Source organism: Quercus suber, unplaced genomic scaffold (assembly GCF_002906115.3).
Source record: "Quercus suber isolate HL8 unplaced genomic scaffold, Cork oak 2.0 scaffold_233, whole genome shotgun sequence".
In the NCBI taxonomy this organism is placed as follows: Eukaryota; Viridiplantae; Streptophyta; class Magnoliopsida; order Fagales; family Fagaceae; genus Quercus; species Quercus suber.
In genome coordinates this window covers 790,437-808,289 of record NW_027069690.1, presented here as the reverse complement: position 1 = coordinate 808,289, position 17,853 = coordinate 790,437, and the positions used below count along the sequence as shown (strand labels likewise).

Genomic DNA, 17,853 nt, shown 5'->3' with positions numbered 1-17,853 from the left:
TGCTTTTATTCAGGCTTTCATGCCAGTTGATGATAAAATGAAGTAACTAACGTATTATTAAATTGTGAACTCACAAATATTACATGGCTCAAAAAGTATAATAAAGAGAAATGAAAAGGCCATTCTGATGCAAATTCATTATATAATTTCCTTTGCTGTTCCTATTTGTTACATTCCTAATCCTAACATTAGTAAACCAAAAACAGAATTTACTAATAAAATACAACGCTTACAAGGCATTTTTTAAATGAATTGCAATGGTACAAAATAAAGTTAACAGATTCCGCAGCTTAGGACCAAAGTCACAAGTTATTTGTTCTAATTTGATTGACTTCGGCAGCATATAAAGAATCTATGATCTCATAATTGCCGCCCAACATATCTTTTTTCGCATTGTGTACCTTCCCTTGCTTTGACTTTTCAGAAGATCTAGTAGAATTGTTTACTGCATTTTCTTCCCAGAAACTTGAACGTTCTTTGCTCTCCACTGCTATCTTGGGTTCCACAGCTTCCCCCTTCCATTTAATACCAACCGCCTCTGCCTGATTGGCAAACAAGACTTTCGAAATGGGTGAGCTGCAAATCTCTTTATAAGTTTCATAATTCCCAGCATGAGTGTTTCCACCTTCCAAAAGTTTTGCAAGAGGGTGCAAAACTGAGATTGGACCATCACTTTTCTCTAAAGTTTCCTTTAGAAGCAGAAAATCAGAGACAAATTCTGGCTTGCTGAACTGAACAAACACAGCAGTTTCATCTAAGTGGTAAACAGAAGTTACAGAGGTCGGGCCAAAGACTTTCGAGACGCATTCTCTTATCTCTCTTGCCTTAAGTTTGGATGGGAATCCCCAGATTAAAACAATGTTCTCAAACAAAATATTTAGGTACTTCTTTTTGAAGTAATTAGTTCCAAACAACTCTGCAACCTTATTACCAGTACTTAAATCAATGATGTCTCCATTAATCCAACTGAGATATAGATGGTTGACATGCTTACAGAGCTTTTCATTGTGAGCTAAATTTTCAGAGGGCGAATGGAGTTTAAAATCAATGCCTAGATAACTGCAGGCCTGCACAAAGATACATCCTGTCATAAAAGCATCATACCCAGCTTCATGCTTGGCTCCAGAGTTCCAGTTGGAGGACCTGCAAATATTTTCAATAGAGGTATCAACTCTGCCACTTGGATAAGAAAAGACTAGTAGTTACTATGCTTCATTAACAATTTGTGCCAAGATAAAATGGTAAACATTTTATGCTTGAATATTTAAGCGTTGAAGATAACTATGATGTATGAAAGACACAGAAGCAATATGTGCCCAACTATACATCCCATAATGCAGATATTTAGTGTATTAGACTGAATATATACCAAGTTTGGATGGTTCTCTAGTGTATAAGTTGACAATGATAACTTAGTTCAAAACCAAATGGAATAAAGCACTATCAAGCTATAGTTTTAAGGGCAGAATGCCAAGCACACCTCATATCATCCACTTGAACCTCCACTTGCACACATTGCTGAAAAGTAAGCCCCGTGCTTTTAGAACTAACAGCAATTTGTGGACACAACAAAGCAAATGCTGAGGATAGTGATGTGCTGGACTTCTTCATACGTTGTTGGAGTACATGATTGGCATTCAAGAGTATTTTGGTGTCAACGATATGTGGAAAGTACTTGTTAACAGAGGAGACAAATTCTTCGGCAGCCAAAGGAAGAGGACCTACGAATTTGCTGTATACATGTGCAATATCTGTGTCACAGATGAAGAGTACTTAGAAATACTAAAAAATGATAACAACCTCTTCATGAAACTTGGAATGAAAATTGTACCCAGGAAGCAATTATGACCAACAATTAACTTCTTCTCCGCTGAAAGGAGGTCAATAACATGGCGAAACCCAATTGCAGCTTGGATTTTCATCTCTGCTACTCTGCGATTCTCATCTTTCACCTCTTTCTGCAAAAGATTAGGATACAGAATATTTTAATTTCTTGTGAGGTACAGATGAAATCACTCAAAAAATAGATTTGACATGAGATGCCAAAAATCTAAGCCTTGGAATTCATATTTTCAATATATATTTTTAAATTTTAATAATTCCATCCTTCCATCCACTGAAATTAAAATTCTGAGCTCAAATTTTAGAATCTACCCAGACAAAACTTGAAACCATTAAGACTGCCTTGAAGGGAAAAATAAATTCAAATTACAGTTTTAGAAATTGATAATAATTGCTAAAAGCCTCAGTGGCATGGCCCAGTTGGGTTCGAATCCCCCCTTCCCCCACTTGTTGTAAGCAAGAAAAAAAATTAATTGATAACAATTTAACCAACTTCCATATCAGAACATTTGGAAAATAACTTCATATGTATGTGCACATCAAATAGATTTTACACCAAGGACTTATATAAACTTATCTTACCATAAGCATGCCCCTGTCATCCTTCGATTCCGTATACACTACTAAATGTTGTGAACATAAATCATCACCATTCACACGAATATAAGAAAGATCTTTGAAGTGCTTGTTAATGACCTGCATATTTTCAATTTCATATTCAGCTAGATAAAGCCATTGTGTGAGAAAAGAAGCATCATATTATCTACAAAAAAGTAAATAAATAAATGAATGAATTAACACATGTTAGATATAAATTGCAGACCAAACAAAGATTTGGAGAATAGAAAGAGGACTTTAAAGTTCTATAAGGCAGACACTTCATAAGTTAATAAATGCGTTTGCAGATCTTAATAGGCTATAACTATATAGAACCAATATGCATGCTAATCCTGGTATATTAACAATGAACACTGCATAAGACAAAAGGAAGTGTTAAGACAGAAAAGGCAAAACATAACTAACAACTTGCAATCCAGTTGAACCATCAATTATCCAAAATCCACCTTCCTATCTTGCATAGTAGAAAAAAATTAGAATTGAAATTGAGTTAAGAAGTTTAATGTCTTATACATAAGTTTTTAATATTTCAAAGTAGCTTAGACAGAGCACAATAGAATCTCAAAAAAAAATGTTGAATTTCTCAAAATGTTTTATGAAGACTGGAGTTGACGACAGCTTTTAGACTTAAGATCGTAACACATTTTAACTTCAGCTAACAGCCAAAAAGTGTTTATGACTATAACGTATATCAAAAAACAATGAGAAAAAATTGAGGAAGTGTAAGTTAAGTGTTAAATGGTTTCAATGTACATCATGCTTCATAATAAGCAAGTGAATAACTAAATCCAGGTCACAACTCCTAAATGCCTAATGCTCAAAACATACATACAAAAACCTTGAGCTATGCTTGCGAGAAGCCTAAGAAACTAGGTCTGGTAAGGAAAAACTGAGTTAATTAAATTTTACTTTGTTTTTTAGGTAATATACAGCTGTAGTGCTGTACGTAAGTCCACATCTAGCATATAAAATGATATAATTTTCTCTGAATGACAGAGGGTGAGTGGATAGACAAGGTCTGACTGACTTTGGGAAATTACCAAACAGTTCTCAAGGATTTTTATTTTTATTTTTCAATTGGTAAGTTAGACACACTGAGTTTCAACTTTCAATCCCACAACCTCATTCCTAAGGATAATTTTCCAAACTACATTTCTAAGAGAATTTTCTCACAATTCACAAACTTAAATTAGAAGATAAAATGAGAATACAACACATTACCATTTGAATTAACCTAAACTGATGAGAAGTAAAGCCGGCCAGACTAAGAGCTGGACGCATTTTAAAGAAAACAGTTTGAAATTGTTGCTTTGAGTCATTTGAGTTCAATTGAAGTTGGGACCCTCCATCCCGTAATAATCCATCGCGCCATTTGCTGAATGTATTCTTGATTCGTTCAGAAAACAGAACGTCAGCCATGCGGTTTATTGGAATGTCTCTGACTTCTTTCAAGTTGCACCATGTATCTGATAACTCATCCTCGTATGCCATACTCAAACGTCTTAATGCTTCCTCTTCTTGTCCTCTGGATAAATAAGATATTCCTGAGATTATCCAAGATTTAAATTCTCAAACTGAAAGATCATAAATAGCATGATGAATGACATGGTGGAAACAGGTGTTAATTTGTAAGGCAAAATAATCAATTAAATAAAAAATAGCCTTTCTAGCATTCTAGATGCTGCAAGGAACCCCCCCGCCTCTCTCCCTCTCCACAGGGGCAGCAGCTGTGCTTATTCCTGCAGTTTTCTCATCTTAGATCTTAATAATCAATACTATAATGACAACAACAACCAAACCTTAGTCTTGAATTTTTTGGGGTCGGCTATGGATCCTAAACATATTAGTCAGGGTTGGCCACATGTACTCTTTTTCGCCATTCTATTCAATCCAAAGTCATACTCTCTATTGACATGTCATTTTTTACTGCTTCCTTAATTGATAGATCTTAATAATCAATGCAAAAAATTGGAAACATTTTTGGCTTTATGCATTCAAATCCAAATGTTCAATCTACTGGCAGTGGGGGAGAGCATGACCAGTTGCCCACCCTGAAATCCCACTACCTTTCTGTTCTACCTTTTCATAATTTTATATATAAGATATCCTGGGCATTATTGTATTTAATTTAAGGCACTACATGCCCATTCAAACACAAATTCTATACATTAGAACTTTCACAGGTTAAACAAAAAACCATGTGCAATAACTACAATATCGTAATAGTTAGCTAAAGGTCCAATACAATCCAACCCAAAACAAAAGCAAAATAAACTACCTTCTCGTATGCAGGCATTGAAATCAAACTGATATTTGGCTAAGAATTCAATTGATGTTGTCTGCCAGAGAAACTCGTAAGAGGGGCCATCAATCGGAACCTCTTGACGCGGAAAGACATAGAAATTGTGCCTGTGAAAGCACATGATAATCGTCAAATTTATCAAAGTGAGAATAAGTTCAGACCAATTGACTTCTATTTTTCCTGGAGCCAAAAAAGTGAGTTAATTACAGCTGTCAACTAAAAGCTATACGGAATTTGCAATGCGAATCCCAAATTATAAAATTTGGCAGTAGCACCCTGATACGAGATTATTTTGCAATGTCCACCGCACTGTCCAAATCAGTTTCTAAGTTTACACCTGAAGCATTTGATGGGGGCATTAGCAATGTGAGTCCTAAACTATATCCTGATATGATGAGACTAATCTGTTAACTCAGATACAAAATTTGGATAGTGGTTCAACATTACAAATTAATATCAAATTAGGGTATTCATTACAAATTTTCATAGATTAAAGTAAGCACTGCAAATCTCTCTCTCTCTCTCTCCCTCTTTAACAAGTATACATTAAATTTGGATGAAGCTGAATATCTGAGAAGCTCATAAACCTCATTTGGCATTGTGCAAGCATCCCCAAACAAGCTCACTCAATTGAACAGCCAAAGTGAGCAAATTTTTCGATAGCGAAAAAATGTAAGCAAGCAAACAGAGCATATAACTTAACATCCCAAACCATAAAATCCCTATTGCTTATTTCCCTACATTTTCTGAACCTAAACACCAAAAAAGCACTTTTAGTAAATAAAGAAATCCAGAGCAACCAAACAGAGCACAACACTGCAAATATCATAGATCTCCCTCCTTCCTATTGCTTATTTTCCCTACATTCCTCTTCACAAAATTTCATAAAATAATAATAAAGAAGAAATTCTGAGCAACCAAACAGAGCATGGAAAAAAGAAAAATGTGAGGGAATGCTAGAGTGACATACGGGTGAGCGAGGAAGGAGAGCTTGGAAGAGTCCCAGCGAAAGGGACAGACGCCGAATTGAACGACGGCGAACTTCTCGGCGGAGTCCTTAACTTTGAGGTAGCGGACGTCGGAGCGATCGAACTCGAAGGACTCGCGCCAGGGGGCGCTGGTGACGCCGCTCATCTCCAAGTCAATGGCGACGAAGTCCGCCGCCGCCACGTGGCGCCGGAGCTCCGCTAGAGCCGACTCGAAGTTCCCCTTCGTCACGTGCTTCAGAGGAAACGCAGTCGATTGGGCTGAGCTTGAGGTTGAAGATGAAGAAGATAGGGCACGTGAGAGCGCACGTGAGAGCGTAATGGGATAGAGCTTCTTCATTGTTGTGCGACTGTGTCTGTGCCTGTGTGAGCATATTGTCTGTTCTTTTGGATTTGGGGCTTAGAGGAGGTCGAAGAAGAAGAAGATTACCGGGTGGGTGTTAAACTAAACGTCGTCGTTTCACCATGCTTTTCCCACCTCCCCTTTTTTGCTAAATTATAAAGGGAAAATTTATAGGAAATATTTTTATTTTTATTTTTACAATTTTTTATATTTTCTATGAAAGTCAAGTGATATCAAAATTTTTTTAAATTAGTTCATTAACAATATGTCATGAGGATATTCGTTAACAAGACTCAATTATAAATTTGAACTCTTTTTAGCTTTATCTAAAACTCAACTCAATCCTCTAACTTTATTTTCTTTCAATATAGTTATGTAACTTTCAACTTTGTTCAATTCAGTTATTTCATTAGTTTTTTGTCAAAATTGAGCCATTAAGGATCCCTAATGTAGTTTTGTTACTTTTGTATCTAACGAAGTTAAAAGTTAATAACTTTGTTAAATTTTAGACAAAGTTAAAAGTTGTAATTTGTAATTTAATATCTCTTTTTTCTTATCTGTTTTTACTTTTGCTAAAATATAATTTATTTCCTTAAATTTTAGTATTAATTTTGATGTGTGACGGAGATATCCAAATTTCAAATTTCCCTCCCAACTATCAAGTTATCAAAATGTATAAAAGTTAAACTTACAATTTAGGCTATTCAATATTACATCCATATGAATGTGTCTTTTAACATTAGTAAAATCTAGTCTCTGACCCAAGCAAAACAATGTTGTTTTCATGCGAGTTAATGGCAAAAATGTGACGAACCATAGTGAAAGATGTATGTTGATATCATTGTAATAAACAAATGTGTAAATTAATTGCAAGTTTTGAAAGTTGAGTGACTGATTCAAGGGCAACCCCAAATTTAGATGATGTAAAGTGCACTTTTAATCTTTTAAAACATATTATAGTAGGCAGGCAATAAACTTATATGTAACTATTCAAATAAGCTTAGGGTTACAAGCCTATTAAAGTGAAATGTTGTGGTTGTCGACCTGTTACCAATAAAACTAATGTTAGCAATGGACCCATATAAAAAATGATATTATTCCAATTATGATTTTAGTGAAAATTATTGCGTTCTTTGCATGATTGTTAACTATTAAAAGTAAAGATATATACAAAACATGATTATTCCACTATTTTTTTTATGCTTAAAACGACCGATATGTACAATTACATCAATATATTTTCTATATTCATGCACAAATGTGTTATCTTCTCACAATATTAATTCAACTATGAGATTTATCGGCCAATGTACAACATGGTTGAAATTACTTAAGGAATTGTACCTAATTTTGTCGTATAGTAGATTTGAAGAGGTTTATGCCACTATAATATAATGTAGTCTCCTTTTCAAAAGGATCAAGATATACTTAACATTCATTATCTTTTTGTGTAAGAAAAATCTATTTCTAGTCCGTCAAAAAAAAAAAAAAAAAAAAACAATGATCACAAAAATTCAACACTCTTTTGATGAGACTAATCTGTTAACTCAGATACAAAATTTGGATAGTGGTTCAACATTACAAATTAATATCAAATTAGGGTATTCATTACAAATTTTCATAGATTAAAGTAAGCACTGCAAATCTCTCTCTCTCTCTCTCCCTCTTTAACAAGTATACATTAAATTTGGATGAAGCTGAATATCTGAGAAGCTCATAAACCTCATTTGGCATTGTGCAAGCATCCCCAAACAAGCTCACTCAATTGAACAGCCAAAGTGAGCAAATTTTTCGATAGCGAAAAAATGTAAGCAAGCAAACAGAGCATATAACTTAACACCCCAAACCATAAACTTCCTATTGCTTATTTCCCTACATTTTCTGAACCTAAACACCAAAAAAGCACTTTTAGTAAATAAAGAAATCCAGAGCAACCAAACAGAGCACAACACTGCAAATATCATAGATCTCCCTCCTTCCTATTGCTTATTTTCCCTACATTCCTCTTCACAAAATTTAATAAAATAATAATAAAGAAGAAATTCTGAGCAACCAAACAGAGCATGGAAAAAAGAAAAATGTGAGGGAATGCTAGAGTGACATACGGGTGAGCGATGAAGGAGAGCTTGGAAGAGTCCCAGCGAAAGGGACAGACGCCGAATTGAACGACGGCGAACTTCTCGGCGGAGTCCTTAACTTTGAGGTAGCGGACGTCGGAGCGGTCGAACTCGAAGGACTCGCGCCAGGGGGCGCTGGTGACGCCGCTCATCTCCAAGTCAATGGCGACGAAGTCTGCCGCCGCCACGTGACGCCGGAGCTCCGCTAGAGCCGACTCGAAGTTCCCCTTCGTCACGTGCTTCAGAGGAAACGCAATCGATTGGGCTGAGCTTGAGGTTGAAGATGAAGAAGAAGAAGAAGAAGATAGGGCACGTGAGAGCGCACGTGAGAGAGTAATGGGATAGAGCTTCTTCATTGTTGTGCGACTGTGTCTGTGTGAGCATACTGTTTGTTTTTTTGTTCGTGGTTTTGGATTTTGGGGTTTAGAGGAGGTAGAAGAAGAAGATTAACGGGTGGGTGTTAAACTAAACGTCGTCGTTTCGTCATGATATTCCCTAACTCTTTTTATACTTAGGCTAAATTATAATTTAAAAAAAAAAAAAAAAACACTATTTTGAGTCTTAAATTTTATCAAAAGTTTTCTTTTCTCACTAAACTTTAAAATTTTCTTTTTTCATCCTTAAATTTTGTAAACAATATTTGTAATAATAAGAGAAAAAAATAGGGATAAAAAAATGTTTTTTAATAGTTTAGGAATGAAAAATATCTTCTTCTTTTTTTAAGTTTATAGGCAAAGTAAAACATTTTCAATAACTTAAGGAGAAAAAAACAAACTTTTCAATAGTATAAGGGCAAAAAATTTGAAAATTTAGAAATAAAAAACAAATTTTTGATAAAGTTTAGAAATTAAAATAATATTTTACCAAAAAAAAAAAGTTGAGAGTTAACAACGCAATTTTAATGGAGACTAACAAAAGAACTAAATTGATCAAAATTGAAAGTTAGAGAACTAGGATGCATTTCAAGCAAAGTAAAAAGGTGTAATTTTTAATTTAGCCTTCTTCTTTTTTTTTCTTTTTGCTAAAATATAATTTCTTAACCACAGTTTAGACAGAATCTTCCATTAACTTCATAGAAGCCTTAGTCAGTATCTTTTTGAATGATGTGACACATCCTAGCCTTTCATTTATTTCAAATCAATCCCGGCCATGAAATGGTCATTCTCCACTTCAAAGGGAAATGGAGAGGATCCAAATCCTTTTTTTGCCTTGTGTACCTTCCCTTGCTTTGACTTTTCAGAAGATTTAGTAGAATTGTTTACCGCATTTTCTTCCCAGAAACTCGTTAGTTCTTTGCTCTCCACTGCTATCTTGGGTTCCACCGCTTCACTCTTCCATTTAATACCAACTGCCTCTGCCTGATTAGCAAACAATACTTTCGAAATGGGTGAGCTGCAAATCTCTTTATAAGTTTCATAATTCCCAGCACGAGTGTTTCCACCTTCCAAAAGTTTTGCAAGAGGGTGCAAAACTGAGATTGGACCATCACTTTTCTCTAAATTTTCCTTTAGAAGCAGAAAATAAGAGACAAATTCTGGCTTGCTGAACTGAACAAACACTGCAGTTTCATCTAAGTGGTAAACAGAGGTAACAGAGGTCAGGCCGAAGACTTTACAGACGGATTCCGCTATCTCCCTTGCCTTGAGTTTGGATGGGAATCCCCAGATTAAAACAATGTCCTCAAACAAAATATTTGGGTATTTGTTTTTGAAGGAATCAGTTCCAAACAACTCCGCAACCTTATTACCAGTACTTAAATCAATGATGTCTCCATTAATCCAACTGAGATATAGATGGTTGACGTGCTTACAGAGCTTTTCATTGTGAGCTAAATTTTCAGAGGGCGAATGGAGTTTAAAATCAATGCCTAGATAACTGCAGGCCTGCACAAAGATACATCCTGTCATAAAAGCATCATACCCAGCTTCATGCTTGGCTCCAGAGTTCCAGTTGGAGGACCTGCAAACATGTTCAATAGAGCTATCAATTCTGCCACTTGGACATGAAAAAGACTATTAGGCACTATGCTTCATTAACAATTTGTGTCAAGATAAAATGGTAAACATTTTATGCTTGAATATTTAAGCGTTGAAGATAACTATGATGTATGAAAGACACAGAAGCAATACGTGCACAACTATACGTCCCATAATGCAGATATTTAGTGTATTAGACTGAATATATACCAAGTTTGGAGGGTCCACTAGTGTACAAGTCTACAATGATAACTTGGTTGCAAATCCAAATGGAATAAAGCACTACCAAGCTATAGTTTATGGGCAGAATGGCAGGCACACCTCATATCATCCATTTGAACCTCCACTTGCACACATTGCTGAAAAGTAAGCCCCATGCTTTTAGAACTAACAGCAATTTGTGGACACAACAAAGCAAATGCTGAGGATAGTGATGTGCTGGACTTCTTCATCAGTTGTTGGAGTACATGATTGGCATTCAAGAGTATTTTGGTGTCAATGATATGTGGAAAGTACTTGTTAACAGAGGAGACAAATTCTTCAGCAGCCGAAGGAAGAGGACCTACAAATTTGCTGTATACTTGTGCAATATCTGTGTCACAGATAGAAAGTACTTAGTAATACTAAATAATGATAACAACCTCTTCATGAGACTTGGAATGAGAATTTTACCCAGGAAGCAATTGTGACCAACAATCAACTTCTGCTCCGATGAAAGTAGGTCAATAACATGGCGAAACCCAATTGCAGCTTGGATTTTCATCTCTGCTACTCTGCGATTCTCATCTTTCACCTCCTTCTGCAAAAGATTAGGATACGGAACATTTTAATTTCTTGTGAGGTACAGATGAAATCACACAAAACTTGAAACCACTATGACTGCCTTGAAGGGAAAAATAAATTCAAATTACAGTTTTAGAAATTGATAAAAGCCTCAGTGGCATGGCCCAGTTGGGTTCGAATCCCCCCTTCCCCCACTTGTTGTAAGCAAAAAAAAAAAGTAACAGATAACAATTTAACCAACTTCCATATCAGAACATTTGGAAAATAACTCTCATATGTATGTGCACATCAAATAGATTTTACATCAAGGACATATAAAAACTTATCTTACCATAAGCAAATCCCTGTCATCCTTTGATTCTGTATACACTACTAGTTGTTGTGAACATAAATCATCACCATTCACACGCACATAAGAAAGATCTTTGAAGTGCTTGTTAATGACCTGCATATTTTCAATATTATACTCAGCTAGATAAGGCCATTGTGCGAGAAAAGAAGCATCTTATTCTCCACAAAAAAGAAAATAAATGAATGAATTCAAACATGTTAGATATAGATTGCAGACCAAACAAAGACTTGGAGATTAGAAAGAGGGCTTTGAAGTTCTAGAAGGCAGACACTTGATAAGTCAATAAATGCGTTAGTAAATCTTATTGGGCTACAACTATATAGAACCAATATGCATCCTAATCCTGGTAGATTAACAATGAATACTTCATAAGACAATAGGATGTGTTAGATAGACGAGGAAAACATAACCACCAATTTGCAATCCTGTTGAACCATCAGTCATACAAAATCCACCTTCCTATCTTGCATAGTAGAAAAACTTAGAATTGAAATTGAGTTAAGAACTTAATGTCTTATGCATAAGTTATTAATATTTCATAGTAGCTTATACAGAGCACAATAGAATCTCAAAAAAAATGTTGAATTTCTCAAAATGTTTTATGAAGACTGGAGTTGATGACAGCTTTTAGACTTAAGATCGTAACACATTTTAACTTCAGCTAACAGCCAAAAAGTGTTTATGACTATAAGGTATATCAAAAAAAAATGAGAAAAAATTGAGGAAGTGTAAGTTAAGTGTTAAATGGTTTCAATGTACATCATGCTTCATAATAAGCAAGTGAATAACTAAATCCAGGTCACAACTCCTAAATGCCTAATGCTCAAAACATACATACAAAAACCTTGAGCTATGCTTGCGAGAAGCCTAAGAAACTAGGTCTGGTAAGGAAAAACTGAGTTAATTAAATTTTACTTTGTTTTTTAGGTAATATACAGCTGTAGTGCTGTACGTAAGTCCACATCTAGCATATAAAATGATACAATTTTCTCTGAATGACAGAGGGTGAGTGGATAGACAAGGTCTGACTGACTTTGGGAAATTACCAAACAGTTCTCAAGGATTTTTATTTTTATTTTTCAATTGGTAAATTAGACACACTGAGTTTCAACTTTCAATCCCACAACCTCATTCCTAAGGATAATTTTCCAAACTACATTTCTAAGAGAATTTTCTCACAATTTACAAACTTAAATTAGAAGATAAAATGAGAATACAACACATTACCATTTGAATTAACCTAAACTGATGAGAAGTAAAGCCGGCCAGACTAAGAGCTGGACGCATTTTAAAGAAAACAGTTTGAAATTGTTGCTTTGAGTCATTTGAGTTCAATTGAAGTTGGGACCCTCCATCCCGTAATAATCCATCGTGCCATTCGCTGAATGTATTCTTGATTCGTTCAGAAAAAAGAACGTCAGCCATGCGGTTTATTGGAATGTCTCTGACTTCTTTCAAGTTGCACCATGTATCTGATAACTCATCCTCGTATGCCATACTCAAACGTCTTAATGCTTCCTCTTCTTGTCCTCTGGATAAATAAGATATTCCTGAGATTATCCAAGATTTAAATTCTCAAACTGAAAGATCATAAATAGCATGATGAATGACATGGTGGAAACAGGTGTTAATTTGTAAGGCAAAATAATCAATTAAATAAAAAATAGCCTTTCTAGCATTCTAGATGCTGCAAGGAACCCCCCCGCCTCTCTCCCTCTCCACAGGCCATGTACATCTAGGCATGATCTATAAATATACATACATCGACACTATCAGTCTTGGTAAGACTATCAAACACCCATTCATCTTTGACCAGATCCATCATATTGGCCACAACATGTCAGGGAAAGATATATTTATGAAAATCCACTTCCTTTTTTTAGTGGAAGCCATAATTTGACTCACATCCAAAATAAAGTTAGGATAAAATGACCTGCACTCTCATCTTGAACAGAACATAAACCTTCTTTGAGTAAGCCAGCTTGTATGACAATCTGAAATGAAGACATGTAAGTAATTAGAAAATGAAACAGAACTTGAGCGCTTCAGTAATGACTGATATTAATTGGGAAAACATCACCATGGTTCCCCTTTCTGTAGGAAATCTTTTAATCCCCCCCCCCCCTCTGTCTTAACACACACAATATGCACATCAGTTTTTACATAAAGATTGGTCATTGCCTACAGTTAAGAGACAACCAAGAGAATGCCACATGGCCGCATGACAATTAGAATTAGTGAATTACTGATCTACACTGGGCCCTCATGAATTTTTAAGAGTAAAAATTTATGTTAATCACAATTGTTCTGCCAATGAAATGTCATCATCTAGCAACTTCTCAGTAACAACCCTAGTTGGCATCAACTTGACAATATAGCAGGAACACTGAGCGACTGTCCTCCATTTAAATATATCTATGACTGTTAGAAAGAGACCATATATCAAACTCAAACCTGCATCCCAGTTTGAATACGGACAAAATCATCCAAATGCAAAGAGAGCTCATGTGGGACCTGTAGCTCAAGAGAAGAAAAATTATCAATACATTTGTAGCACGAAACACTCTAAAATACTGTGTTGTGTGTGTGAGAGAGAGAAGATCTCAAAATGAGGATTAGGTAGTTGTAAATCCAAACTTCAAGGAAAGTGATCCATCAATTCATTAGTCAGGAGGTAATACAACACAAAGTGGTATACATAAAATCACTAAGCACCTTAAATCATCTGTAAGGAAATTTCAAAAAGTTATCAAGCACCTTCAATGAATTAAGCTGCATCACAAGGTCAGCTCTTGAAACACCTTTCCCACTGTTTGCCCTGACATTACCATCAAAAGAGGCAGCTATGATATCTGTTTCACATCAAATACTGAGGAAGAACAAAATATTGTAGCCAAAAACCTCAAGCTGAAACTGGGATCACTGTTGTTCCAGATCATCAATTTAATGGCTTCTTCTTGCCCAATATACTTTGTCCATCGCCTTACCATCCACTGGAAAGGAGAAATTTAATGAGCACTAAGAAAACATACATCCATTGTTGATAGCCTTTCATTCTAACATTCCAATTTATCTTCATGTTTTTTAGAAAACAATAATAATAAGTTTTTTACAGTAGTACAATGAAGCATGATTCTCACTGAAACAGAAAATCAAATATGATGCAGCAAAAGGCCTTGACAAGTAACTGTTAACAAATTGTTCAAAGATATATGAAGCATTGACTCATTCATGTGGAAAACCCTTTCAACACTTTTTCCATATAACACGGAATGTTGACCAGAGAGTTAAGTCCAGAGTTTGGCCTTTTAGTCCAATGAATTGGTCTTTCATTAATGATTTAGAGAATGGTAGAATGGTAAGGTTAAAGCTCAGGTTAAACTTGAGTTACCTGCAATTATTTTCTAATTTAAGGAAGTTAATGAAGTTTACAACCAATACTTCAGGTACAGATACAAAATTTGGTCAGCATTAATTTTGCTTCCTTCGGAGAAATTAAATCCTTGAATTTTAATGAAAACTTCATACATTTGATTGTATATTGCTCCAGAGAACTTTACTCTGACAAAATGTAACTCTAACAGCAGGTCCTTTGATCAGGATATTTACTTGTTAATATAGATGGCAATCCAGGTTATCTTATAATAACATTTTTCATAGAAGTAAAAATGTTGCACCATGTACTTACAACAGGATGAGAGTGCAGAATGGCAAGAGCACGTGCTTGTGCACGTCCGTCACCCTCCACTTTGGGTAGAGGAAGAGTGTTACTTTCCTGCAAACCAAAGTTTGAGGGATTCAAACATGGTAACCATGTAACAGCAGCATGTATTAATTGATAATGGCAAACCTTAAGCAAAGCAAGCTTCCGCAAAATCCCATTGACCATGTTACCAGCACCTGGTCTAAGGGCAACCTTTGCAAGCCTCACATTCTGCAGTTATACGTAACAAATGTGTCAAAAGAAATAAACAACTTGATGAAACATTTAACGATAGTTACATCCAAAAGGGTGAAAATTATGAAGTTATAGGGCCAGAACTGAAACTAGGTCACACCCAACTAGACAATAATTTGTCATATTCAAAGGTTTGACCCTATATATGATAGGTGCCACATGGGTGATCTTCATGTCAAATGCAGAATGATAAGATCATGAAAATAATCAGATCTTTCAGAAAATTCACTAGTCACCAAAAAGGGTCAGCAAAGAGTGATCACTGAATCATTTTCATGTATTTTCAACACCCAGCACACATTTCACAACAAAATGCTCAATCTACATATATGATATATCAAATTTTCATTATTCATAGAAGAAAATGATAAACATATATCTTCAATCAGTTAATCAATTATTTTAATAAATCTAAGTCCTAAAAATCAATGCCCAGCACACATGTCACAGCAAAATGCCCGGTCTACCAATATCAACCTTTTCATATTCATAGAAGAAAATGATAAACGGATATCTCCAATCAGTTAATCAATTATTGCTGATAATTATCTCTAGCTGAAATAGAGTAAAAAAACCAACAATAGAAATTAGTACATATTAACCTTACTAAAAGTATTAATTAAATATAAGCAAAAGTTTACCTCGTCAACAACAGCATAATATGGCATATCTAGCTTGATAATCTCGTAGAAACCAATTCGGAGAATCTAGAAACAGAGATTAAAAACAAAACCATGAGTAATTGAGATAATTATCAGTATAGGGTCAAACTTTCCAAATATAATTTCAAAGAATCTTGGTAATGGTTTATATTCTCTGTGCAACCCTGAACCCTCCAATTTGATTCAACAGCATTCAAGCATAAACTCTTTAGAATACAGATGAAATATAAGTCCACATATCAATAAATTATTAGCAAGCATACATGCAACCAGAGAAAGGTATAAATGTAGGGTCAAATTCATAAAATCTGCCCACTCAACTGTATTGTTATACTGGCTGCTGTTACACCATAGTTGGTTGGTGCATGCAAAAGAGCCAACAGGAAGTGTGCAAAATCAAAAGTACCTGTAAGAGAAGAGGCTCCATGTGTCTAAATGTTCTATCATCGTTGCATATTGAACAGATTAAATAATCAAGATATCTCCTCCAACGGATGGTGCCGCCAACAATATCTGTAACCTATATAATTTTTTAAAAATAATATCAAAAGGGAGAAGGAAAGATATAAATGGAAGAGGTTTTTGCCAAGATAGACTTTTCAGACTGCAAGAAAGTATTATTATCCCACTTTCACAAAGAACATCAAACTTAAACAGTTTAAACCCTTTAGGTGGAACTATTATATCAAGATTTTCCTGCATTCCTTTAAATTTTGAAATGAGATAAAGGAAAAAGGTCTTAAAGAAATTTTGAATATTGATAGAAAGTATATATACAAAAACGACAGATAAGAAATAGAGAGAGAACCAATCTAAGATCCCGATCCTCTAACTCCCGGGTGCGAAACCCAAGAGTTCTTTCAACATATCCCATCTCATTATCACCAGAACCCTTCCCTTTCTCATTCAAAAGGTCAGCAAAAGCACCACCCAGCTCTATTCTCATCAATCTCACTGCAGACACTATATAAAGCCAAAAACAAATTGACATTAGAAATCCAAAATGACACAAAAATTCTGACCAACTATTCTTATAGCCAAATATAGATGAACCGCAATATTCCCAAACTTAAGCGCATAACAAAAACACCAATATCCAATTCTATCATACACTAATTCTACAACATACACAGAGGAGCTACAATTACCAGCCCTGTGAGGTGAGACCTCCAAATTCTGCTTCCGGATCTTGTTAAAGGAACTGTCAGAACCTGAAAATTTGCATTTTTTCAAGTCAATCAGAGTAACAAGAAGGTAAACTAGAACCAAGTTAAAAAAATATTATACTGATATTACTAAACACACACTCCCCATGATTTTTAAGAAAGAAAAACAAAATTTTGAACCACACTAAGAACAATAGTGGCATTACACTCATCTATTAGATGGATACTTATTGCTTTCCATTGAAAACCGTCATGTTCGATTCTATCATTACACTTCCTAAGAAACCAAACCCAAAAGTTTTACCTTTTTTTCCTCAATTAACATTAAACAAAGCCAAGCCCTCTCTTATATTACTATAACACACCTTTCCTTTGGCTGCTGAGAAAGAAAATACAATTTTAAAATTTAATGATAACCCATTACACTAAATTAAGTGTTTGTTTTTAGAGAGCCCATCATTTCACTTTTCTTGAATTTTCTCATGAACCAAAAGGAAAGTTCTGAACTTTTACCTTTTCTGGGATTGTAAATAGGTGTCTTGGTCTTTGTCTCCCGGGAGGTCTTGGCAAGCTTCAGTGGCTTTGAAGAAGCTTTGTGGGTCTCAGTTGCACACAGAGTTGCAGTGAGGGAGAGAACTTGCGCCATTGTTTGTCTAACTCCTACGTTTACTTGGATAATATGCAAACGTGCCACTGTGCAAGTGTTTTTTTTTTTTTTTTTTTAAAGAAGATTGTTCCAAGTTAATAC

The 17,853-nt window shown here is 35.1% G+C and overlaps 3 protein-coding genes across 5 annotated transcripts; all 3 read right to left on the bottom strand.

The window, feature by feature from the left end:
• Positions 1–111: 111 nt before the first annotated feature.
• On the bottom strand, positions 112–8,766 carry LOC111986552 (poly(A)-specific ribonuclease PARN). 3 transcript variants are annotated; one of them, XM_024018216.2, is made up of 7 exons: positions 8,197–8,766; positions 4,739–4,869; positions 3,682–4,004; positions 2,425–2,538; positions 1,832–1,958; positions 1,481–1,751; positions 112–1,143 (listed from the first exon to the last, which is right to left on the bottom strand). In XM_024018216.2, exons 1-7 carry the CDS (start codon positions 8,562–8,564, stop codon positions 303–305), a joined length of 2,175 nt encoding a protein of 724 aa, XP_023873984.2. In that variant the 5' UTR covers positions 8,565–8,766; the 3' UTR covers positions 112–302. The 3 variants fall into 3 exon arrangements, with proteins under 3 accessions (XP_023873984.2, XP_065636422.1, XP_023873985.1); XM_065780350.1 differs by lacking the exon at positions 8,197–8,766 and adding an exon at positions 5,733–6,232; XM_024018217.2 differs by lacking the exon at positions 8,197–8,766 and having other exon boundaries at positions 3,682–3,985; positions 4,739–4,850.
• A 402-nt stretch (positions 8,767–9,168) lies between these two features.
• LOC111986532 (poly(A)-specific ribonuclease PARN) lies at positions 9,169–12,946 on the bottom strand. The gene is made up of 5 exons (XM_065780351.1): positions 12,547–12,946; positions 11,299–11,412; positions 10,857–10,983; positions 10,506–10,776; positions 9,169–10,167 (listed from the first exon to the last, which is right to left on the bottom strand). Exons 1-5 carry the CDS (start codon positions 12,814–12,816, stop codon positions 9,336–9,338), a joined length of 1,614 nt encoding a protein of 537 aa, XP_065636423.1. The 5' UTR covers positions 12,817–12,946; the 3' UTR covers positions 9,169–9,335.
• Positions 12,947–13,050: 104 nt separating this feature from the next.
• On the bottom strand, positions 13,051–17,801 carry LOC111986553 (uncharacterized). The gene is made up of 11 exons (XM_065780352.1): positions 17,619–17,801; positions 17,088–17,150; positions 16,748–16,902; positions 16,346–16,459; positions 15,919–15,984; positions 15,170–15,253; positions 15,008–15,094; positions 14,221–14,312; positions 14,077–14,137; positions 13,774–13,833; positions 13,051–13,313 (listed from the first exon to the last, which is right to left on the bottom strand). The coding sequence occupies exons 1-11, from the start codon at positions 17,749–17,751 to the stop codon at positions 13,221–13,223; spliced, it is 1,008 nt and encodes a 335-aa protein (XP_065636424.1). The 5' UTR covers positions 17,752–17,801; the 3' UTR covers positions 13,051–13,220.
• Between the last annotated feature and the right edge of the window lie 52 nt (positions 17,802–17,853).